Raw genomic sequence first — 26213 nt, 5'->3', positions numbered from 1 at the left:
TCTTCACCTTCATCACAAGGTATCTTATCTCTAGCTTCTGCTTCATTGTTCTTTCTCTACTGGCTTCTCTGTTTCTTTTAACTACAAAGCTAACCCACAGCCTCTTAGTTTTTCTTCCAATTCCACATCCCCTGGAGAAAATCTAATTGGCTCATTAAGTCAGTTGTCTCCCCTAAATCTAATCAGCTATGGCCAGGAGAGCATATAGCAAAAACCAGGGCTTCAGAGCCCACCCCTCTCATGATTAGGGGGTGCAGTGAGTTGTGGGCTGGGTAGATGTCTCAGAATTAATCAGCTTCAAAAGATCAGTCTGACATCAGAGTGAAGAATTGAGGGCAGGGGGACTAGAGGCCTTCTTTAGGATAATACAGTAATTCAGGCAATAGATAATGTTGGCCAGAATTAGAGTGGTGAGTTAGAGAATGAATTTGTGGTAGATTAAAAATTGGATCTCCAGAATTGTATGGTAAATTGTATATGGGAAGATGAAGAATCAAGGATAATATCTGTGTTTCTGGCTTGAATAACTGAGTTCATGATGATAGTACCCAAAACTGGAAAGAACATAGGAGAAGAAGATTCAGTGGGGATTAGAAGAGATGGAATGAATTCATTTTTACAGATGCAGAGTTTGAGGTAGCTTTGAGACATTTAAATGGAGATGCCTAATAGACCACTGAATGTATGCATCTAGGGCAGAGGGAAAAGCTCAATAGTAGATAAATGTTTGAAAGTTAGTTTTAAGTGTTAACTGAAGTAATGAGAGTGGGTAAGATGGCCCTGGGAGAGATAACAAGAGAAGAGAGCCAGGACAGCCCTGGAGACAGTCCTGTTTGAGGGCTGGCAGGGAAAAGGAGCCTGCAAAGGAACACTGAGAAAGAACAGAAGGTGAGAAAAATCAAAACATGCAACGTTTTTAGGAATTCAAGGAAAGAGGAGAATGTGGTGAACAGTGCCAGATTCTGCTGATCAGCATAGAGTACAGTTCTGTTGATTTTCAGAGCAAGGCGTTTGTTGATCACCTTGGCAAATGAGTTTAATGGTGGTAAAAATGCGAACTGAGGATTGAGGACTCTGGGGCATAAAGAGGTTGGAAGAGCATATGAGAAATTTGAGAGGAAGGAAAGAGAGGGGCCTATGGCTAGAGATTGCTGTTGACAGTGAAATAGGGTTTTTAAGTGTGTGTATGTATTTTTTTTTTTTAATAGCAGAGGCTTAGTCATTTTTGAGTGCTGGGAGAAAGGAGCAAACAAGAGAGTTATTCAGAGCACTGTTACAGTATAATAGTGAAGAATGAAGCAAAAATAAATATATGGATATTGGTTTGGCAAGAGAAAGTTAAGGTATTTCCTGACTTTGTTTTTTCTCTAGGAGGGGATTGCTATTATCTGTAAGTAAGGTAGGGTTGAAGATTTGAGGAGCAGGGTAACTATTTCAAATAGATTCAGTTGACCCTTGAACAATGCGGGCTTGGGGCACCAGCCCTTGCACAGTAGAAAATCTGCATCTAACTTTTGATCCCCCCAAAACTTAACTACTTATAGCTTACTGTTCATTGTAACCCTTACTGATAATATAGTTAACACATTATGTATATGTGTTATATACTGTATTCTTACAGTAAAGTAAGCTAGAGAAAAGAAAATGTTACTAAGAAAAATGTTATTTAGAAAATCATAAGGAAAATATATTTACAGTACTATATTGTATTATTAAAAAAAATCACGTATGAATGGATCTGCACAGTTCATATCTGTGTCATTCCTTGGTCAACTGTATTGTAGAAATTAGAGAAGATAGCTGACTAGGGAAATCTAGGATTTTCTCTCTGGCTTAGACTGTGGGCCTTGAATTGAAAAGCAGTACCAGTATGCACCATTGTGTTTTTTGTTCAGCAGCTTCTGTATATGCTCAAGACGAGGAGGACCCAGTTTGGTCCCCACTGTGCTGTTTCAGGTTGGTGTATCAAGGAAAGAGCAGGGATGTTGGCTTAGTGGTGGTCTAACTAATAGACTGTGGAATGTAAAGTGAGGAAGGAAAAAAGTAAAAGCATGAGAGGACTAATGGGAAAGTAGAGTTGTTAAAAGCCTGGGGCTCATTTTGTGCAAAGAATAAATGAGAGTAACTATAAGAGATTGATCCTAAGGTGAAGGTGACACTAAAGGAAAATGAACCAGTAGTTTCTTTGGAGATTTCCAGCCTCTGTTACTAGAAGAATGGTACTGCTGACAAAGGAAATAGATATGGAAGCAAGAACAAGTTTTGGAAAAAAGGTTTGATTTTAACTATTTAGAGTTTGAATACCTATGGAACATACTCACATGACCAAAAGACAGTTGAATATACCAGAGAGGTCTGGGCTGGAAACAAAACTCAGAGATCATAAGTGAAGCCATGAATTTACCAAGGAAGGGAAATATATGGAAAGGTAAGGTCTTCTTAGGTATGGTATGCATTTAAGGAGTGAGAAGTAGAAGTAGAGAAAAGTTGTTTGCAAGGTTTGAGCAGTTTGTGGAGTGGTTCAAGAGGAGTTGATTGAGCAGGCCCTGAGTTTGGGAACTTGTAAGTGGCTCTTCAGAGGGTTCAAGAGATAGTGGAGTATGAAGGGTGATTGTAAGGATTAGAGGAGTAACCGTGACTTTTTGTAACATGTTTACTGCCAGTTTATGATGTGTATTATATGTGATTTTTGTCTCCCTAGTATACTAACATTTACAAAATATAACTTTGGTTGGCTTCTTTATAAAAATTTATTAACCAGGTTCTGGTTTTCTGAAATGGAGTACACTGGTCATTTAATTTCTTAATGCCTCAGGACTATTATATTTATTGATGATTATTCAGGGTTGCAGTCCTGCTGGGGCCTTTTGAGCCCTCTTGGGATCATTTGGGTCTAGCATACTTTGTTTTTCTAGGCTTTCTTCCTGTGTGCCATTTATTGCATCAAATCATTTGACATTATTATTCAAGGATCTTTTTCCTTCAAAGTACTTCATTGTTTTGTAGTTTAAAATTGTTAGGGGCCCCTTTAGGAACAAATAAATACATGTAAGTTGGTTAACACTGTTTTCTTTCATGAATCAAAAAATCCAAACCAGAAAAAAAGCCATTTTATCACTTCTGCCATTTAGCATGTGGGGCACCCATGTAATGTTTAAATTGCCTTCTCAGTGATTTCATGAGCTTTTTCCATATATAGGTTATTGAATTACAACAGCAAGTCATAAATCTTCTTGGGCCGTGTGAGGGGAGGAGGATTAGAGGAGAAATACTTAGTATCTGCTATAAATTTATGCAGGGAAAAAAAATCTGTGTATTTAGTCTTTAGCCTTTGTGGCTGTTAATGTGTTGGTAGTGAAAAAATAGATTTTTATGATACAAAATACAGGTCTTACTCAGTGAAGAGCAACCTGAAGATGAGTTAGAGGTTAAAATTGAAGGTATTTTGAGTGATTGATTATAGGTTTGTAACTGGACAATTAAACCTTTTTATTAATCTTGCAAAAATCTTCGGCTTAGATTTGTTATATCTGGTTATCACAATCAGATGGAAGTGCTGTTTTTCTCTCCCATCTTGCTGAGCTTTCAGGTTTTGAAACATGGTGTAATTTACTCTGAAATTCAGTGATTATTTTTTTCTCCTGGGAATGGCATATTTAATTACAGAAAGCTGTTTGTAATGGAATCACTTTCTTCTAACACCTCCCTAGCCCTTTTTTCAAAATTCTGATCATAATTATACTGCTGGCAAGATAAACTAGTGGTAATTATATGTGGAATTAACTATTATGAATAAAATTCCCTGTAAAATGCATCTGGGACACTTCTCATTTGCTATTCCTAATTTGTGGTTTTAGGAAGTGTCTCTGGTGGTGGTTGAATGTGGTCAACATTTTCTTCTCTTGTGAGCCTGAGAATCTTATTACTAGAAGACTTGGCAAAAGTTATAATTAGAAAAGTCAGGCATTTGAATATTTCTCAAGGAATGAGTTCTTTTGTATGATCAGTTTTTTCAATCGCAGAAGAGTTAACCCAGGGTTCCACAGAGTACAAAGATGCCCTTAAAGCTATAGGTATTCTTTCTTGCCTAAGAACTCAAAAAAGTATTATAGGAATTTACAAGTATACATTTTTCTTAGCTTTAAAATGAAAGTATCTTTTGAGTACCTTGAGAAGTAGTGTATTCTTACAAATTAGGTTACTTATTTTTTTAAAAAAAGATTTTACTTATTTATTTGCCAGAGAGAGAGCGAGCGCACAAGCAGGGGAGCGGCAGGCAGAGGGAGAAGCAGGCTCCCTGCTGAGCAAGGAGCCCCATGCGGTACTTGATCCCAGGACCCTAGGATCATGACCTGAGCCGAAGGCAGATGCTTAACCAACTGAGCCACCCCGGCGTCCCTAGGCTACTTATTTTTATTAAATTGAATGTCACTGAGAAAATTCTCATTGCATTTTAACCACTAACATTAACAATCTAGATACAGTTGAGCAGCCCAGAGCCAGCTTTCTAATATTTTGAGATTTTTGCCATTTTGAGTACAAAATAATTTTAGAATCTTGGATACCAGCTAAGAAAAACATGAATGGTAATAGAATACACATATTGGGCTGTTAGTGTTGTTTAAAAAGTAGTCAGAAGCATGCTACTTTATTGCTTAGGACACTGCTATAAAGTCCTGAGATCTTTAATAAATAACTTGAATGTCTGAAGTCTTGGAAACTAGTTCTGAAGCTTAGTGACTTCATGTGGCTGCTGCTATTTTAGTTAAAGGCATCCGCCTCAAAATACAGAAATTGTGAAGGGACACTGGTGTGTTAGCATTATTTTGTGGTTGGAATGTAATAAGCCTACTCAAGTAAGCTCAATTAAGAGAAAAATCTATTTTATAAATAGATCTTACAAAAACCAGTTGCTGAAGTACAAACTGGGCCTTACTTCCTCCACTCCCTTTGTGGTGGGGGGTCGGATTCTCCTAGAAAAGAGGGCATACTAGGTATGATTGGTACATAGTAGAAAGAATCGGTAGTGACCCAGCATCAGGTTATCTTTTGGCTGGAATACTTTGTTTCTGCACTCAATGGATAACTAAAGAAACAAACTAATTATCCTAATGCTTAAAGGAGCAGTCTACTTTTTTACAGAGTATCTGTGGGAATAGATTCTAACCTCCTCTTTATAAGTGAGTAGCAGAAAAGGAGAATAAGGAAGAGTCTCAAATTTAGAGGAGCATTATTTCAGCCCTCATCTAGGTTCATTTAGCTTCTTACTTTCATAAAGTCCAAATCAGGTGAATTAATTCTTACATAAGATTCTGACCTCTTCCTGGAAGCTTCATTATTTTAATGATTATGGTAGTGACATTTCATCTTACATGAGTTTAACTTTTAAATATCCAGCTATGCATGTCTTACAGACGGATAAAATGAAAGAAATGACAGGAATCTGCCTGTGTCCTTGAGACAGGAATCTGCTGTTCGATTTTAATTAGTTCCTATGTTTCCCATAGGGCGAACATCTCATATTTAGTGTGGCCTTAAAAGTTATTGTACTAAATGTTACTGTATATGATGATTTGGGGGTGATTTTGACTGTGCAAGTTTTATGGATTATTTAGATTGGACTTTTGTACACTGGAGTTAAAGTCTAAAGTCAGTATATAAAGCCAAAGTCAGAACCACTCTGGAAAGTTTCTTCATTCATAAAAGACAATATAAAATCTTTTGTGTACACACACACACTCCTGAAAATTAATTTTTATGAACATTTAAATTGGAGAAACACTAAACTAGAGTGTAAAATATAATCCAGGAAAAGGAAAGGTATACAAATGTCTGTTCACACTATTCAGTTTTAGAGATGGTGGATAGGTGGTAGAGAATTCTGTTTCTTCTTGTCTGTTGGTTTTACTTCATTCTGTTTTAATAATAAGCTTTTTAAGTCTTAATATTTACTAATAGCTTATTTGTTGTGAGGATTATAGGAGCTTGTTGAGTTTCACTTTTCTGTAGGATAACTTCTGAAGTTAGTTGGTTAAATTCTAAGCTTAGCCATTAAATATATTTGTGATGCAACCTGCATTATTTTCTGTTGTCTGTAAGGCCTTTTGTGTGACTGCATTGAACTCATTCTTTTTTCCCTAAATACTTTTAATATAACTTTTATTTAACTTGTCTGTCTCCACATTCAGGCTTGCCAGACCAGCCATTTTATAGGTGGGCCAACCTATAAAAGCAGTAGACTTTTGTTCCTTGTGTAGACATCACAGAAATAAACCTTGAGTCATTAAAACCTAATTCAATCTTTTTTTTTTCCCCTGCTAATGAAGGAAAACACCGATGAAGAGAAACAGAACAATTTATTATGTAATTTGTGACTTTAAAAAGATTCATATTCTTGGTTAACTTCTTTAAGCAGTTAGTATTAAATCATAACTGTTACAGAGAGCTGATATGTTAGAAATCTGAAGATGAAGGAAACAGTCCTTACCCTCAAAAAGATCACAGGCTGGGGGCGCCTGGGTGGCTCAGTCAGTTAAGCGTCTGACTCTTGGTTGCAGCTCAGGTCATGATGTCGGGGTTGTTGGATTGAGCCCTGTCTTGAATCCCGTGTGGTCTCTGCACGCAGCATGGAGTCTGCTTGGGATTCTCTCCCCCTCTCTCCCTCTCCTTGCATGTTCTCTCTCTTAAATAAATAAAATCTTTTTTTTTTTTTTTTAATCACAGTCTGGTAGTAAAATCTGTACATTTAAATATACAAAGTAGTTTAGATGAGAAATTAGGTTCAAGTTGGTTTGAGTAGAAAAGGCTTCATGAGCATCATACTTAAGCTAGTCTTTGGTAGATAGAATTGGGATAGAAAAAATGGTGAAAATATTTCACAAAAAGGAAAGGGAAATGAGCAGATTTCAGGTGCATGAGAGTTCTGGGGGATGACAATTTAGCCATGTTGACATTGAGTTTAGTGTTCTTGCTAGAGGAATAAGAAGAGGTGAAATTTGAAGGCTAGAGCTGAACCTCAACATTTCCACAACATTTGATCATATGTTAGCCTTTTTGAGCCTCAGTTTAGTCGTCTGTTGAATGGGATAATAATGCCTATCTTTTCTCTTATTGCTGTGAGCTCTATAACCAGTCACATCTAAATTCTATAACTATAGTTCCTTTGTTTTAAATCCAAGAAGAGGCCTTCCTGAGTAGGGTCATGAGTCATCAGTGACCAATAGCATTTCCTCCTCACACTCTTGCTGTTCCAGTATCATCGTGGAGAGAACAGGAGAACAAATGCATCCTCCATAATGTCACCAGTATCCTTCATGCCCTTGTCTTGGAAATTGATCCTTCCATCTCAGTCTTGATGATATTTTCTGATGGCAGAGCTATACCAGTATCTCCATCTGTATAGCCATACATGTGTTCTGGATCACATTCCATTCTGCTTGTTTTCAGAGATATGGTGCTATCTGAAGCTTCATTTTTCTTTTTCATTCCCCTGTTCTCACCCTTCCTCTCTATATTGGATCCTTTCTATTAGTAGGTAAATGTGTTCATGTTGTCTTTGTGTTATATATGCTATGCTATACTATGTTATGTATTATATATAATCTAATTATTCTCCCTTGACCACTTACTTTTCTCTATCAATTTCCTCTCTTCTTTGCTAAATTTCTCTTAAGAAGTACTGATACTACTTAACTTGTTTCTAAAATCATATCCTGCTTATACCTCAGCTCATTCCAGTCTAGCTTCTACGAACCCCATTACTCTACTCGAGTGGTTTCTTTGATATTTCTATGGCATTCACTGCTATTGACCACTGTTCTTTAAAACACTTCCTTTGGCTTCTCCAATGTGTTCTCTCATTTTCTGTGGCTGGCTATCTCTCCTCTGACTTCTTTGTTGGCTTATCTTTTTCTGATTGCTCATTAAATGTGGGTGTTCACAAAGCTGAATCTTAGGTCTCTCTTCCTTCATACTGCACTCTTCTTGAGTAACATCATTCTCATTGGTTCAGTAACAACTCTTAAATTTGTATCTTTTACCCACACTCTCCTGCTAGGTCCAGTTCTATATCTGGCTACCAACTTGATACTTACATTTGGATGTCTTAGAGATATCTCAGACTCAACATATTTATAACTGTACCTCTCCCTTCATACCCTTTTTCATCACCAAGATTTTTTTTAATTTTGGACTTAATACAGTGTATGGGTGAAGGACTCAGATCTTCACTCTGCCCCTTATTAACTTTGTAACCATAAGCAATTAACTTTTCTAAGACTTAATTTCATCATCTGAAAGATAGAAGAACAGTAATTCCTATCTTAACATAAGGAAACATCACGCAATAAGTACATGGGATTTATGCTTCCAGCCAAGTAGTAGTAACAAGAACTGAATTTACCCTTTGGCATAAACAACTAGAAAACCTTCATAGGCCTGTTGTGAGGATTAAAGGAGATTTATAAAGCACTTGAAATAAGACCTGGCATAAAGTAAAACTTATATAGGTGTTGGTATTTATTTTATTGTTAAATATGGATATGATGATAACATATTGTAGGAAGAAGCTAAAGTGGTGAGTAAAATTACAGTATTAAGTGCTTATATTAAAAAGAGTTTTCGGGCGCCTGGGTGGCTCAGTCGTTAAGCGTCTGCCTTCGGCTCAGGTCATGGTCCCAGGGTCCTGGGATCGAGTCCCGCATCGGGCTCCCTTGGCGGGAAGCCTGCTTCTCCCTCTCCCGCTCCCCCTGCTTGTGTTCCTGCTCTCGCTATCTCTCTCTCTGTCAAATAAATAAATAAAATCTTTAAAAAAAAAAGAAAAAAAAAGAGTTTTCCAACCAATACTTTTAAGCTTCTATTTTAAGAAACTGGAAGAGAATAGCAATATCAAAACAAGCAAAAAGAAGGAAATAAAGACAAGAGCAGGAACCAGTGAAATAGAAAAGTGCAAAACAATAGAGAAAGTCAGGAATAAACTCTAACTTTTTAAAATGATCAAAAATAGTGATAAAATTCTAGCCCGGCTGATCAGGAAAAAAAAAGAAAAGACACAGATTATAGTATAGGGTTGAAAGAGGATACATGATTACAGATCCTATAGACATTATATTGGACAACTTAGATGAAATTAGCAAATTCCTTGAAAAACACAAAACTACCAAACCTCATTTAAGATGAAATAGATAACCTGAATAGTCCTAGGTATATCTATATATATAAAATTTTAATTTGCAATGAAAACCTTACCTCAAAAAAGACTCTTGTCCTAGAAGGCTTCACTGAGACATTTTATCAAAATTCAAGATGAAATAGTATCACTTCTACACAAAGTCTTTCAGAAAATAAAAGAAGAAGGAACACTTCCCAACTCATTTTATGAGGTCAGCATCATGCTACCATGAAAGAAAACTGCAGACCAATATTCCCCATAAAAATAAATGGAAAAGCCTTCAACAAAATTTTAGCCAAATGAATCAGTAGTATAAAAAGGATACTTTTGACCAAGTGGGATTCATTACAGGAATACAAGGTTGGTTCAACATTTGAAAATCAATCAGTGTACTTCATATGAACCAACTAAGAAAATAAAATTATATGATTGTCTCAAAAGATTCAGAAAAACAATTTGACAAAATTAAATACTTATTAATACTAAAAACTCTCAGTGAAATAGGACTTAAAGGGAACTTTCTCATCTTGTTAAAGGCCAGCTAGTAAAATCCTGTCATTTACATCATACTTAGTGGAGAAAGACTGAATGCCTTCCCCTCAGATCAGGAACCAAGGGAATGATGTTTGGTCTTACCACGTCTATTCAAGATTGTATGGAAATTGTAGTTAGTACAGTGGGGCAAGAAAAGAAATTCAGAGGCATCCAAATTGGAAATGAAGATATGAAACTGATTGTATATGTGGAAAATCTCAAAAGAATCCACAAAAAAGGCTACTAAGACAAATGAGCTTAGTACAAAGTTATTATACAAAAAACTTAATTGTATTTCCATGTACTAGCAATGAACAATTGAAAATTTAAAAATAAATTAACATTAAAACATTTACAGTAGCACCTAGAATATTAATACCTAAGGAAAAGTTGAACAAAATTTTGCAAGGCCTGCATATTGGAAACTATAAAGGATTACATATTATGTTATTTCATTTACATAACATTATTTAAATGAAAAAAATTATAGTGGTGGAAACATCATAGTTGCCAGGGGTAGGGTTCGCAAGAGGGTGTAATTATATAAAGGGATAGCACGAAGGATTTTCTTTGGTGAGATGAAACACTTCTGTATTCTGATTGTGATTACACTAATAGATGTATGTGATAAATTTGCAAACAAAGTACATGTAAAAACTAGTAAAATCTGAAATAAAGTCTGTAGTTTGTTTAACAGTATTGTACCAGTGTCAAGTTTCCTTTTCGTTAATAGTATGTACCAGTGTCAACGTTCTCATTTTGATAATTGTGCTGTGGTTATGTCAGATGCTCCCATTTGCATAAAGCTGGGTGAAGGATAGCCAGGATCTTTGTACTATTTTTGTAACTTCTGTGTGGTTCTAAAATTATTTCAAAGTTAAAATGTTAAAAAAAAAAAAAGACATTTAAAACGGAAATGGAAAGGCAAGCCACAGACTGGGAAAAAATACTTGCACAACGTCTGATAAACGATGTATATCCAGAATATATAAATTAGTACTAAAGCAGTCATATTTTTAAATGGGCAAAAGTGTTAGCTACTTCATCAAAAAAAGATGTAGCATATAAGCCTGTGAAAAAATGCTCAACATCATTAATTATTAGGAAACATAAATGTAAACTACAGTGAAACCCACTAGTATACATAAAGTTAAATGGCAATCACAAGAATGTGGAGCATTTAGAACTCTCTTACTTTGCTGTTGGGAATGAAAAATGGTATGGCCACTTTGGAAAACAGTTTGGCAGTTTCTTATAAAAGTTAAACCTAGGACTTAGAATCCCACTCCTAAATATTACCCAAGATGAATGGCAGAAAAAAGTGTGAATGTTTATACTAGCATTGTTTATAATAACCTCCAGACTGACAACAATCTAAATGTCCAAATGGTATATCCACACAATAGTAAAAAGGGATGCAGCACAGATGAATAGTAAATGCATTAGGGCAGGGGTACCTGGCTGGCTCATTCGGTGGAGCATGAGACTCCTGATCTTGGGGTTGTAAGTTTGAGCTCCACATTGGGTGTAGAGATACCTTAAAAAAATAAAATCTTAAAAAAAAAAAAAAATTAGGGCAAGTGAAAGAGCCAGATACACAAATTATGTAATGCTGTGTGATTTCATTTATATGAAGATCTAGGAAAGACACAACTAAGCAGTTCATTGATTGCCAGGGGTGGGTGGGAAATAGAGGGCAGGGATTGACCCACAGGGAACATTTTTGTGGTGATGGAAATAATCTATATCATGGTTTGGGTTGTGGTTATAGGATTGTATACATTCATCAAACTCATGAAATTGGACAGTTAAAGTTGGCGAATTTGCCTTGCATGTGCTGTTTGTTCTGCCTAGAAAGCTCCCTTCTCTCTGTGCCTGATTAATTCATACTCAGTGTTCAGATCTTGCTCAAACATCACAGCATCAAGGGAATTTTTTCCTGAGCCCAGACTAGCATAGTCTTGCTTCTACTAGCATCCTGCCCTTTCCCTTCACACTCTTATCACAGCCATATTGATACACAGGCAGATACTAAGCAACATAATAAGGTCTCTTCATCTGTCTTAACTGCAAGCTCCATTAAGGGGCAGATAGATGCTGATTACTGTTGTGTTTATTGTATCCAGCACAGAGTTTGACTCAGGTATGCCAGTAAATATTTTGCAACTGAGAGCATAAATGAGTAGAGTTTTTTATTTCTTGTTTGTGGGAGTGGCAGCTGTGGCTTTTGTGGAGGGTACAACTGACTGGGCCTACCTACTTAACCTTGGGTACTTTGCTATGCCTGTTCCTGGGGAGTTATGTTAACTATCATCGCTCAGCTGCTGCCACAGCTTAGTCTAGACTTCTGTGTATGTACCATGGGCACTCCTGCTCCCGGGCCATTCTGTTCTGGGAATAGAAAGAAGCCTTTCCTTGCTATTATGGAGGCTCTGTGCTCTGCCTCTGACCATATGTGCACATTACCAGAGACCATTACTATTGTCTCCAGGCCCTAGGCAGACCAGGTTTCCAGGATCAGTGTGTAGAGTATTTGATGAGGGACCTGACACCCAACACTTCCCTCTCTTCCTCTTTTCACTTCTCTTTCTTTCTCCTTATTTCCCTACTCTGGTAGACAAGAGGGAATTCGGGTTACTTTAGGAAATTGGTCTGGGTACTCAATACCTGTATTTGATCATCCCATGAGCATATCTGAATGTTTAAATCATTACCAAACTTTATTCTTTAACTTCTGGTCTGTCTTCTTAGGCAGAATTAATGACATTTGTCATTTCAGACATTTCTCTCTGGAGTATTACATAACTAGTTTAGTTATTGATTTTGGAAATATTTCTCTGGCCCCTCTTTAGTGTATCCAAATCATTTATCTGACTTCTCAAATTGCTTTCAATTTACTTACCTTCTTTTTTAAAGCTTACACTGTTTGGAATTTTTGTTTAGTTTCATCACATCTAAGAATCCTCATTAATTTTAATTTCATCTCATCTGGATTAGTACAATATCTGGATTAGTGCAATAGCTTACTAGTTCTCCTCTTCCAACTTTTGTTCCCCTCCTCTTGCAGTATAATCTCCCAAGTAGCAGCCAGGATGCTGGTCAAGGTACTCTTGCTCTCCACTTCCCAGTGCCTTCCATCCTACTCTAAGAATTCAACTGTGTTAGAATCCAGTTCATGAGCTTCTACATAGTCTGGCCCTAGGGCCCAACATAGTGCCTGGCACAGGTTAGGCACTTAATATTTGTTAAATTGATTTCTTTGCATTGTAAGTCTTTCAGGATTTTGTTTTTATTTTTGTTTTTGTTAGCATTGTCTTAAAACCGTACACACACAACACACTAATTCTTTAGACCTAACTGGTTTCTTGGTTTATTGTGGGATATGGAGAGTAGTTTGGTGCTGTCTTATGTGCATTTTAGGAATAGACCACTTTCATCTAGTAAGAATGGGTAATGGGTTTGTAAATAAATACAACTCAAATAGGTGGAAAAAGACTTCCTTGGTTTGTAATCGGGCATGTGGTAAAGAGCTGTGGTCAGAACTTAGGTCATGCTTTTGAGGCCCCACACAATTCAGAACAGTATTGTTTTATTTCACATCCTAATATACTAAATGTTTTTCTCTATATATTTTCTCTTATATTTTCTTATTTTTAACTTTATTTTATATCTTCTTATTTTATCTTATATTTAGTACCCTGCTTCTCATCCTTTCAACCATTATAACCTCAACATCTGCATTACACCTAGTTGTTGCTGTTGGGGATCAGGGGCTCTGTTATCGTGGCAGCACTATGCTGCTCTGTGTTTGTTAGGTAGGGATCATACATGCTGACCAGCTCACTAGCCTCCCACTTGGCCGTTTCTTCCATGTCACACTAAATGAGATTGTGAATTATTTTTGAATGAAAGTTTATCAATTTCTCACAAAAATTAAGGTTTCCATATTTTATAAGAAATACATAATCAACATGGATGGGACTGGAGGAGATTATGCTAAGTGAAATAAGTCAAGCAGAGAAAGTCAATTATCATATGGTTTCACTTATTTGTGGAACATAAGGAATAACGTGGAGGACATTAGGAGAAGGAAGGGAAAAATGGGCGGGGGGAATTGGAGGGAGAGATGAACCATGAGAGACTATGGACCTGAGAAACAAACAGGGTTTTAGAGGGGAGGGGGGAGGGGGGATTGGTTAGCCCGGTGATGGGTATTAAGGAGGGCACGTACTGCATGGAGCACTGGGTGTTATACGAAAACAATGGATCGTGGATCACTACATCAAAAACTAATGATGTATTGTATGGTGACTAACATAACATAATAAAATTAAAAAAAAAAATACATAAAAAGGACTGGTTTTAAATTTTAAGCTATGAAAGTGACCTTAAAAACATGTTTCGTTTAATTATTTGCTTTTTTTGTTTGTTTTTATAGTTTTCCAGTAAGTTAAGACATGTGTGCATTTTAATACTAGTGACTTGTAGTGGAGAAACTGTTAACCTTTGTAAAAGTTTTGTTTTGTTTTTAACGATCAATCATCTCCTTAAGTATAGCAGATGCTAACCAAACTCTGTGGTATTTTTTTCTTTCTAATTGTGTTTTAGTGAAGCAGCTCTTTTAACATGGTATAGCAATCTGTACTACTATCAGTGAACAAAGTGAGGACTTGAATTTTAAGATTAAATAAATTCATTTTGTTAACATCACATTTTGTTCCATTTTGCAGCTTCTTGGTGAATATTTGGATGAAGCCATTAAATTAATTGTTTGCCATCATGAGCAGAAGCAAGCGTGACAGCAATTTTTATAGTGTAGAGATTGGAGATTCTACGTTTACAGTCTTGAAACGGTATCAGAATTTAAAACCTATAGGCTCAGGAGCTCAAGGAATAGTATGGTAAGTTTTTACTTCCAAAAATTAGGCAAAGAATCATTAACTGCCATCTTTTCTTATATATACCTTGGTAAATATTTAACTTGCCTCAAATAATTCAAACTATAAAGTTTAAATTAAAGCTATAACATGGCAGACTGTTTTGTTCGCAGGTTGATTGCCTTTATTATTCATTAAACACAACTTTATAAATCACTGCCATCTTTTTAGAAGATTTTTTTTTTTTTAATTTTATTTATTTGATATAGAGAGACGGAACACAAGCATGGGGAGTAGGAGAGGGAGAAGCAGGCTTCCTGCTGAGCAGGGAGCCCAATGCGGAGCTCTATCCCAGGATGCTGGGATCATGACCTGAGCTGAAGGCAGATGCTTAACCGTCTGAGCCACCCAGGCGCCCCCTTTTTTTTTAAAGATTTTTTTTTTTTTATTTGACATAGAGAGGGAACAGCACTGCCATCTTTAAATATAAAGTATGATTAAATACTTTGTCACAAGCCATGTAAAGACAAATATTATCAGGAAAGAATAAGTGGCATGCTTGTTAATTCCATGTATACATCTATTCCCATAGCTAGTTGTTTAATAAGATTGACTTAATCATCACTTTCACACTATAATGAAACTGAAATTTCAGAAATCTTACTTTGCATTGGGGAATGAAGTGAGTTAATATCATCTCATTGAATGTGTTTCAGAACTCATATGTGTCTTTAAAATTGATTTACTGGCTAATTTCTATGAAAGGCCTAGGCTTTATAGATCAACGTAATTCCTTTTTTTTTTTTAGATTTATTTGTTGTAGAGAGAGTGCACACACAGGGGGAGGGGCAGAGGGATAGAATCTCAAGCAGACTTCCCACTGAGCACAGAGCCCAATGCAGCCTGATTTCATGACCCTGAGATCGTGACCTGAGCTGAAACCAAGAGCTGGACATTCAACTGACTGAGCCACCCAGGTGCCCCAACATAATTCTTTATAAAATGAAGGGTAGAACACTTTTTAGGACAGTTCTGCTAATGATTTTAGATAACTGAGTTAGCATAATAAGCTAATGTTTGGGGGAATTCTAAGCCTCACTCTGGCATAATTATATATTACCTCTCCTTAAACCAGATTTATTTCAGAATATATTAAAAAAAATAATAAGTGTCATGACCCTGCAGATCTCCCAGGTTCTAGAAAAACTCTTGCACATGTACATAAAGAGACATGCATAGGGCTGTTCTTTGCAACACCATTTATAATAGCAAAAATTGGTAACAGCAGCAAGTCTATCCATGAGAATAAAAAATTGTGATATATTCATATAGTGAAATACTATACAACATTTAAAATGAACTGGAGGTATGTTTCAACAAAGACAGTCTCAGAAATGTACAGTTTAAAAGGAAGATGCAGAATATATATGCATTATTGTACCCTTTATATATAGTTTAAAATATGCAAAATAGGACCATATATTTATGGATGCATCCATATGTAGGAAAGTATAAAAGCCATTAATAAACACCAAACTCAGAATAATGCTTACCTCTGAAAATAGAGACAAGGGAGGGGACTTCACCTGTGATAATATATTACTTTTTAAAAAATTCAACCCTTGGGGCACCTGGGTGGCTCAGTCAGTTAAGCGTCCAACTCTTGATCTCAGCCCAGGTTTTGATCTCAGGGTCCTGAGTTTGAGTCCCGTGTTGGGCTCCGTGCTGGGTGTGGAGCCTACTTTAAAAAAAAAAAATTGCAATTATGGTAAAATACTAAAATAACATTTCTCTAATGGGAACAGTAGCATTTATTCTTTTTCTGTACTCTTGAAGTAATTTATAATGCCAAAAATTATAGAATTTGGGTAATTTTATAAAGCATTATTGGCTGGCTGGTTGTCATCTTAACCAACCATATTTAATAAACCACAAATTAAATTTAAAGAAAATAATGTGCTACAGTCAATACAGGAAGGATTCTGAAAGCCAGCTCGTGGTTCAGATTCTAGCTTTATGATGTATTTGTGACTCATGGCAAGTTAACACTTCTAAGCCAGTGTTCTCACCTAATTTACATGGTGGTTGTAAGGAATATAGTATTTATAAACTTCTTAATAGTGTTTAAAAATGTTTTTTGTGGGGTGCCTGGGTGGCTCAGTTGGTTAAGCGTCTGCCTTCAGCTCAGATTGTGATCTCAGGGTCCTAGGATCAAGCCCTGTGTTGGGCTCCCTGCTCAGCGGGGAGTCTGCTTCTCCCTCTCCTTCTACCCCCCCCCATGCTCATGCACACACATGCACTCTCTCTCTCTCTCTTTCTCTCAAATAAATTAATTTTTTTAAACAATAAAAATAAAAATGTGTTTTCTGGGGGCATTTGGGTGGCACAGTTGGTTAAGCATCTGACTCTTTGTTTCAGATCAGGTCATGATCTCCCGGTTGTGAGATGGGGCTCTGCACTCAATGTGGAGTCGGCTTAAGTTTCTCTCTCCCTCTGCCCCCTCCCCCCGTGTGCTTTCTCTCTCTTTCTCACTCTCTCTCTAAAATAAGTAAATAAATCTTCAAAAAATAATTTTTTTTTTAAACTCTATATTATCATCAGAATCAACTGAAGAACTTAAATTTTTTTTAAAGACATCATTTTGAGCCCAGTGATAGTAAGATTCATACCGGTCTGGATTGGGGTCTCTAATTTGTGCACATTTAAGTATCAACATTAGATATCTAACTTCCTTGGATACAAAGTAGTGTAACCTACTCAGATACTTTAGAGTTTGAAATATTACTTTGATGTAACAGATAAAAAATTAATAGGAATGAATTTAATGCTTAAAAATAAAGCATACTTGATCTGAAACAGTCAAAACTTCTATTTTTTTATGACCCCTAATGTTTGTTTGTTTTTAAATTGGGGAGAACATATCTGTAAATATGGCATTTTCTAACTCAAGGTTATAATATTTATGTCTGTTTTGCTATGTGTATGTATATATATGTATATACAAAATGGTTATGGCATATAACATATAGATGTGTCCATTTATGCCAGAGTACCAATGTCTTAATACATTTCTTCACTACATTTGAGATAGTAAGATAGCTAGAGAACAAACTCAAGTTTTCAGTTAGATGAGAAAATAATTTCATTCAGCAATGTGCTAACTTTCCAAATATCACATAAATAGAAGTCTTACAGTATGTTAGGTAGTCCAGTATGAAAAGCGATAACCTCATGTCTTAGTCTTTTGGTCTCAGCTTTGCTTTTAACTCTCTGACTAACTTGGGCAAATTAACCTCCTGGCAGTGGTGAATTCAAATGATTTTTAAAGTCTCTTTCAATCATAATATTCTATAATTTTAAGATGCTTTTCCTTATTTGTGCTTTACTTTCTCTGATCTGTCATTTGCAAAACATGCTGTTTAGTCCGTGTCATATGGTAGAAAATATGAAGAGTAATGAGGATGATGTTATATGTCGCAGAATTATAGGCGTTTCTTTAACAGTTACGAAGCAGCTTCTAATGTCCTGAGATCTAGCATTTATATCTGTAAACTTGAGTTTTTAATTCTTCCTCCCAAATTTTAAGTACTTCCTGTATTGTAAAATAACCTTTAATATACCTTTATATATGTGTTCTTTTCTCTTTCTGCATTCATTTTGTTGTGTCCAAGGAAATGGAAGTGATCTACTTATGTAGAATTCTTCAGGAAGTATTTGGGTAGAATTTATGACCACATGTATTCTTTTTTTTTTTTTTTGAAGATTTCATTGATTTATTTCACAGAGAGAGAGAGACAGCGGGAGCAGGAACACAAGCAGGGGGAGTGGGAGAGGGAGAAGCAGGCTTCCCAATGAGCAGGGAGCCCGATGTGGGGCTCGATCCCAGGACCCTGGGATCATGACCTGAGTCGAAGGCAGAAGCCCAACAGCCGAGCCACCCAGGCGCCCGACCACATGTATTCTTTAATCGTGACCACATGTATTCTTTAATTGTGACTTTCCTTGGTGTAGGTGCAGGGTGAAGGATTCATTACTCTTAAAGTTATCTATTGGACCTGAATACTCATTAAATATTTGTACATTGAGTGCCCATTGTATGCTAGGTGGATCTTGGAGGACACCCAATGAACAATCACTGTGTCTGTCTTCACAGTCCATTGAATATATTAACATTTTAAGAAACAGAACAATGCTATACACTGTTGGAATATGCTATAATAGGTATAGAAGAAACATATTGAATATCAAAGATTGGAAATTGATACAGTTGCATTTTATCTTTGGAGAAAGTAAGGAGTCTGTATGAATGTTTCATAAATTCAGTTTTGCAGATTTTAAAGTTTTTTTGTTGTTTTTGAATTTCTTGTTACAGTGCAGCTTATGATGCCATTCTTGAAAGAAATGTTGCAATCAAGAAGCTAAGCCGGCCATTTCAGAATCAGACTCATGCTAAACGGGCTTACAGAGAGCTAGTTCTTATGAAATGTGTTAATCACAAAAATGTAAGTGAACATTTTAGAAAATGTCTTAAGTATAGATGAAATCAAGATTTGTTCATGAATACATAACAAAAACTTTAAAAGTATATTAGGTGCTTTAAATTCTTCTGGATTGAAGCATTATTTAAAAGGGGTATATATCTACAGTATAAGTTTTTTCTCAACTTTATTAAATTATATCAAAAGAAAACAGCTTCTGAAATTTAGATTGTGTAATTTTCTGACATTTAATTTGCAAAAGGAGTTTTAAAAGAAGTAGGTGTTTTAGAAGAACTTTATTTAGGCTTGATCTCATCTTCTACTTTTTGTTTTCTCTCAGGCTGACATTTCAGAAGACTGTAGCCTTAGCACAGAGAGCAGATTGTTCCCATTTTACTTTGACACTGGAATTTTATTTACTAATATTAGATACAAAATTCAAATCATTTCTCCCTACCCTACTCCCACTTTTTAAAGTGATGCTGATACTCACTGGTCACTTTAGGTTGAAGATAGTCTGTGATTTTATAAAGCAGTTTAGCAGAAACTTCAAAAAATATTTAAATGAAATTAGGAAAATATCCCTAATTCTTTTTCCTAATGATTATAATGACTTAAACATACAACTTTCACTCATTTTGAGAAGAAATAGTTACACTTTTTTAAACTTAAGCATACTTTTATGATTATTTTAATGGAGTAATTTCAGCTGAGAGGAAATAAACTAGGAGTGAATTGTGTAAGGGACAGTTTTATGAAGTACTAAACCAAAAGCATCTGACCAGAGATGTCTTGTGGTATTTGTACAAAGGAGTTTATAAAATAAAATAAGCTCAGTGCTTTCTGATTGCAGATAAACAGTTTACCACATTTTGAGAGCTAACTATGCAAGCCCTCTGTGTACTGGAGTTAGTAGATTAGTCACTGAGGGGAAAAATTCATGGAAGTTAAGGATGAGGCTCCTTATTTGGGGTAACGTATAGTGTTATTTTGAAGACAGATACATAGTGAAATATCAAATATGATATAAAGCAGTGGAAGTTTGATTGTCAAATTGTGGTAGATGGAAAATAAGTGCTGAGCTTTCAGGAGAGAAGATTGCGTGAGCTTTCATGAAATGGGAAAGCTTTGGGGAAAGGTGGCCCTAGACTAATTCTTAAAAATGGGGTAAAAATTGGATTGTTGAAGGAAAAGGGCCTCCCAGAGAGAAAGAACAGCATATAAAAAGAGGTATAGATTAAAGTCAGGGACAGGGAACAAGTTGTGTCAGCCATTCTTGTTCTGGATGGGAGCCAGCCATGTTGCTTGTCAGGGTTTTGTTGGTAGCCTCCTACCCTCGGATTTAGCTGCTCATGCCCCCTTATAGTCTGTTTCATGGCGATGATGGTGGTGATACTGCCTTTGTTTTGCATTGGGGACATGGCCAATGACTCCTACTTCCTGTGCCTGGGTGACTGCAAAAAAAGATGGTTCCATCGACTAGATGGAGGGCATGGAAAGCCTGTTTCACATAGTTAACCCTCTGATGGGGATGGCAAGGTCCATGCAGGCAGTACCCTTGGCACCTACAAGAGTGCTGACATAGAGTAGATGCTCAAAACATATTTGTTCAGAGACTGAATGTAAAACTAAATACAGTTGACCCTTGAATAATGTGGGAGGGATGTCAATCCCCTGTGCAGTTGAAATCTGCATATAACTTTGACAACCCCAAACTTAACGACTGATAGCCTACTGTTGACTGGAAGCCTTACCGATAACATCAATAGTCGATTAAGACACATTTTGTATACTATATGTGTTGTATTCTTAAAGTAAGCTAGAGAAAAAATGTTACTAAAATCATAAGGAAAATTCTTACACAGTACTGTACTGTATTTATCAAAAAAAGTCCATGTATACATGAACCCACACAGTTTGAACCCATGTTGTTCAAAGGGTCACTGTATAGGGAAACCAGGAATGATAATGGAATTTTTATACTCCTAATGGATGGATGTTTTTGTAATATCTTGCCTTTTCAGCAGTTTCATGTTCCACACAGATCATCTCTTCGTTGGTCTAAAAATCTCTATTTTTTCTCACCTCTTTTTTTTGTGTGTGTGTGGTAAAATACACATAACATAAAACTCACTATCTTAGCCATTTTAAGCATACACTTCAGTGGTACTAGGTACATTCATACTGTTTTGTATTTCCTACTATTTTCGTAGATGCTTTTGAGTTTGTTTTTCAACTTGGTCACTTATGTCTGAACGTACTTTGGTATGTCACCTAGCACACAGTACTTCATGTCTGATTGAATTCTCCAAGAGAACTGATGAGGCATATCATCTCCTCTTAACCATGGACATTATAATCCTGTTTAGAAATCAGGTCACCATTTGATTCACATTGTCTTAGCAAGTTATTCTTTGTCACAGACCTGCTAATAGATCACATCTTTCCCATCTTTTACTTTCTTTTTTGTTTTTTGTTTTTTGTTTTTTAAAGATTTTATTTATAACCCCAAAATCAAGAGTCGCATGCTGTACAGACTGAGCGAGCCAGGTGCCCCCCCATCTTTTACTTACTATCTTTTGGTTTTGGAGGTTAAGTATAGTACTTCCTATTTCTCCCTAGAATTTCACATATGAAATCTGGTTACTCTTCCCAGACTGTTGGGGATTGCTTTTTCTTTGTTCTGACTTTTCACTTGCTAGTTTCATATTCCAGTTTTGCTCAGGATGCCTTCATAATAGCTGGATTAGTTCATTAGTGACCCTTGGCATACCACAAAATGACATGTGTAACTATAAAAATTACCCATCTCTCCTGAATTCTTCATCTTACTCACATGGATATATGACTGGAGACATTTTCAAAAATGCCTTTTTGAAATCTTCATATACTTATCTGGTCACGTTTCTGATCTACTGCTGCTATTCTTTGTTGTCGTTTATTCACAGAAGGAAGTACAGTTTCTCAGTGAATTTTTACCTGCTCCTAGTAAGTGTTACTTCTTTCAGAGTACTTATATATCACCCACTTAATCAGTCCTTGACTTTTGTTTGACCGTCCAGTCTATGAGTAGTATAATTTCCTTTATTTTCCTTTTTGGAAAGTAAGACAGCTGTCTGTCTTAATTTTTTATTTTATAACTGCTTCTTTGAGATACAGTTCACATGCCGTACAGTTTATTCATTTAATGCGTGTAATTCAGTGGTTTTTAGTATATTCACAGATGTATTTGACTTTCCATAGTTCTAGAACATTTTCTTCACCTCAGAAAGATTCTCCATATTGTTTAGCTCTCATTTTCCTATCTCCCACAACCTTTGGCTCTAAGCAACCACTAATCTTTTGTCTTTATATGCTTTTCATCTTTAACACTTCTCTTCTACTCTAGGATTTCTCAGATATGAACAGTTTTACTATTTCTCCGAGTCTCTAGATGTGCAGTTCATCTATTTAGAAGTCAGGAATTAATTCATTTAGAGCAGCTAGATGCATTCTTATTATCACCCTCCCTATCTTAAACAAATTTGTTTGACCTCTTCTGATCTGGAAATTATTTCTCTGAGTTTATTCACTGAACAAATATTTTGAATGCTTTCTATAAGTAAAGCTTTATGCTTAGATGAATGACATAGATTCTGCCCTCATGAAGTTGGTCTAGAAAAACTTTCCCATCCCTAATTGTCAACAAACGTTTTAAAGATGTGTGTCAGGTATCTCCCTATGGTACTAGGGCTGAAAAAGTGAATATTTCTTTCTAACAAGGATCCTGGTGTGATTGGGATGAGGCTGTTGTGAAAATGAAACTATACGACACTGTGTTAAGTGCCATAATAACATGTAAGATATTGTGGGGGCTAAGTAAAGAAAATATTCAGCAACCTGTCAAGGACTAGAGGTTGTCAGACTCTACAAAAGACATCAGTTTTGAAGGTAACTGAATTCAGTAGGTAAATATGACAAGTACAGGGAAGAGTATGTTTAAACGCATTGAAATTTTTTAAAGATAACATGTTTAAACTTATTTAGGATGGCTGAAGTATCAAGTTTAACAGAGAGCTTAGCAGGCGATGAACTGGGTTGATGTTCTGTCATGTAAGGCTTTGAATGTATTGCAAGGGAGTTTTGGAATTTTTTTTCTGGCATTAAGTTTTTGAAGAGGTCAGTAATATGATCAGGTCTTTCTTTTACCATATTATAGGCAATAAAATGGAAATCATTGTTTAGGGAACCTTAATGTTAGAAGTAATTATAGCATGAACAGTCTAGATGAGATGTTAGAATCCTCTATCTATATAGTAGCACGGAATGGGAAGAAGAGGTTGAAGGTCAGCTGACAGTAGAATGGGATAGTATTTTTTATGGTGCAAATATTTATTTGCAGTATTTATTTTGGTGCAAATACTGAAAAAGTCAAAAATCACTGTGAGCCTTCTCTTGTAAAAGAGAAGGCACTCTGGAAAAGTAAAGGGTTTGGGTAGGAATGATAATGAGTTCAATTTTATATTTGTGAGATTTTCATGTGAAGTGGCAATATATAGGCAATATATATTTGAGACTTACAAACTAAGCAAGGACTTTTAATGTCCACATAGAAGTGTTTAGACAAAAAAACAAAAACCAAAAAACCATATATTGCCCAGGGAAAGGGTACAGGTAGAGAAAAGGATTAAAGACAGAATGGTAGGAAAGAGGGCATGCCTGTGGATGAACCAGTGAATAGACTGAGAATGCAGAAAACTGGGCAAGTTCATTATTATGAAAAACTGAGGGCATTGCAGGGAGGGCTGAGATTATATACAGGTATTAAGTTAGGTAAGAGCTAGTAGAAGGTGTTTAAAATTTGCCTACAAATTACATAGAGGATTGTATAATATAAGTCCTTGATAATTGAGTATTCATAAATGGAATGGATATGTGGAGCTCTTCTGTTGATACAGTTTTTTTTAAGGCTTTTTTTTTTTTTTAAGAGCGTTTTTAGGTTCACAGCAAAAATCTCCCATATACCCCCTGCCCCCACACATGCATAGCCTCCCTCATTATCTGTATCCCCCACCAGACTGGTACATTCATTATGATCACTTGATGCATCATTTTTACTCAAAGTCCATAGTTTACATTAGGGTTCACTCTTGGTGTTGTACATTCTTTGGGTTTGGACAAATGTGTAATGACATAATATCTACTATTATAGTATCATACAGAGTATTTTCACCTCCCTAAAGATCCTGTGTGCTTTGGTTCCCTCCCTACCCCCAATCCCTGGCCATAAAGTTTTAGTATGTAAAGTAAGAGAAATTACTTGGGCTTAGAACATAAGATTTTAAAATTCTTATACTGACAGTGGATTTTTTGGGTTAAAAAAATTTTAACCCATGTATTTGTAGTTCCTAAATGAAAGTATTATTAGTAGCAGTGGTGTCTAATTTTTCTGTCTCTTTGCTTTTGCCACAGATAATTGGCCTTTTGAATGTTTTCACACCACAGAAATCCCTAGAAGAATTTCAAGATGTGTAAGTTTGACAATTAAAATTTTATGTTCGTACATTATTCTTAGATTGTTGCTGTACACTTTAGCTGTGGTCTTTTTTCACCCATGAAGTTACATAGTCATGGAGCTCATGGACGCAAATCTTTGCCAAGTGATTCAGATGGAACTAGATCATGAAAGAATGTCCTACCTTCTCTATCAGATGCTGTGTGGAATCAAGCACCTTCACTCTGCTGGAATTATTCATCGGGTTAGTAGAGAAAACTATCATCATATTCCTTTTTTAATTACTGAGGTGAAATTCAACTAACATAAAATTAACCATCTTTTAAAGGGTTCAATTCATTGACATTTAGTACATTCACAACATTGTTCATCCACCACTGATAGAAAATTTTGAAGTATTTTCATTGCCCCAAAAATCCTCATACCCATTAAGCAGTCAGTTCCCATCTCTCTCTCTCTCCCTAGCCCCTGGCCTCATACCAGTCTGCTTTCTGTTGTCTATGGATTTATGTCTTCTGAATATTTCATATAAATGGAATCATATGTAACCTTTTGTGTTTAGTTTCTTTAACTTAGCATAATGTTGTCAATCTCGTTCATGTTGTAGCATGTTATCAATAGTTCATTCCTTTTTATGACTGAATAATAATACAGTATATGGATGTACCACATTTTGTTTATCCATTCATCCACTGATAGACATTTGCGTTATTTCTACCTTTTAGCTTTTGCGGATAGTGCTGCTATGAACATTCATGTGTACAAGTATTTGTCTGAGTTCCTATTTTCAGTTCTTTTGGGTATCTTCCTAGGATTGGGTCCTATGGTAATTGTATATTTAGCTTTTAGAACAACTACCAAACTGTTCTCAACAGTGGCTATACCATTTTACATTCCCTGTAGCAATGTGTGAAGGTTCTGATTTCTCCAAATCTTTGCCAGTACTTATTGACTTGTATTCTAACCATCCTAGTGAGTACAGAGTGGTATCTCCTTGTGATTTGCATTTCCCTAATAACTAAAGATGTTGAATGTTTTCATATGCTTGTTGGTCATTTGTATATCTTCTTGGGAGAAGTGTCTGTTCAAGCCCTTGGCCCATTTTTTAAAATTGGCTTGTTTGTCTTTTCATTGTTGATTTATGGAAATTCTTTCTATATTATATATATGTAAGTTCTTTATATATTTTATATATATATATATAAGTTGAGTTATAGAAGTTCTTTATATATTATATATAAATATATATAAAAGATACTAGACCCTTATCAGATATGTGATTTGTAAATATTTTCTCTCATTTTGTATATTGTCTTTTCACTTTCTTGATATCCTTTGGTGCATAAAAGTTTTAATTTTCATGAAATTCAAGTATCAGAATTATGTGGAACTGCTGTAAGGTCAAAGACATAGACCAATGGAATAGAACTAAGTCCAGAAATAAAATCACATATCTATGGCTAACTGATTTTCAACAAGGGTGTGAAAGACCATTCAACTGGGAAAAGATAAGTCTCTTTAAGAAGTGGGGCTGGGGGGGTGCCTGGGTGGCTCAGTCGTTAAGCGTCTGCCTTCGGCTCAGGTCATGATCCCAGGGTCCTGGGATCGAGCCCCGCATCGGGCTCCCTGCTTCGGCGGGAAGCCTGCTTCTCCCTCTCCCT

General features: G+C 36.0%; 1 protein-coding gene across 2 annotated transcripts in view; it reads left to right on the top strand.

Moving 5' to 3' along the window:
• Window positions 1-24987, top strand: part of LOC116628743 (mitogen-activated protein kinase 8-like) — a 67407-nt gene extending 42420 nt beyond the window's left edge. Inside the window, exons 2-5 of one of the 2 annotated variants that reach the window (XM_032399053.1) lie at window positions 14434-14604; window positions 18953-19082; window positions 24510-24568; window positions 24658-24986. In XM_032399053.1, the coding sequence (XP_032254944.1) occupies window positions 14483-14604; window positions 18953-19082; window positions 24510-24568; window positions 24658-24856 (510 nt within the window). In that variant the 5' untranslated portion in view covers window positions 14434-14482 and the 3' untranslated portion in view covers window positions 24857-24986. Of the gene's footprint in view, window positions 1-14433; window positions 14605-18952; window positions 19083-24509; window positions 24569-24657 lie in introns of those variants that run through there. The other variant, XM_032399054.1, reaches the window with a different exon arrangement.
• The last annotated feature ends 1226 nt before the right edge of the window (window positions 24988-26213 follow it).

This window comes from Phoca vitulina, unplaced genomic scaffold (assembly GCF_004348235.1).
Source record: "Phoca vitulina isolate PV1807 unplaced genomic scaffold, GSC_HSeal_1.0 scaffold127, whole genome shotgun sequence".
Lineage (NCBI taxonomy): Eukaryota > Metazoa > Chordata > Mammalia > Carnivora > Phocidae > Phoca > Phoca vitulina.
This window is presented reverse-complemented; position numbering and strand designations above follow the sequence as displayed.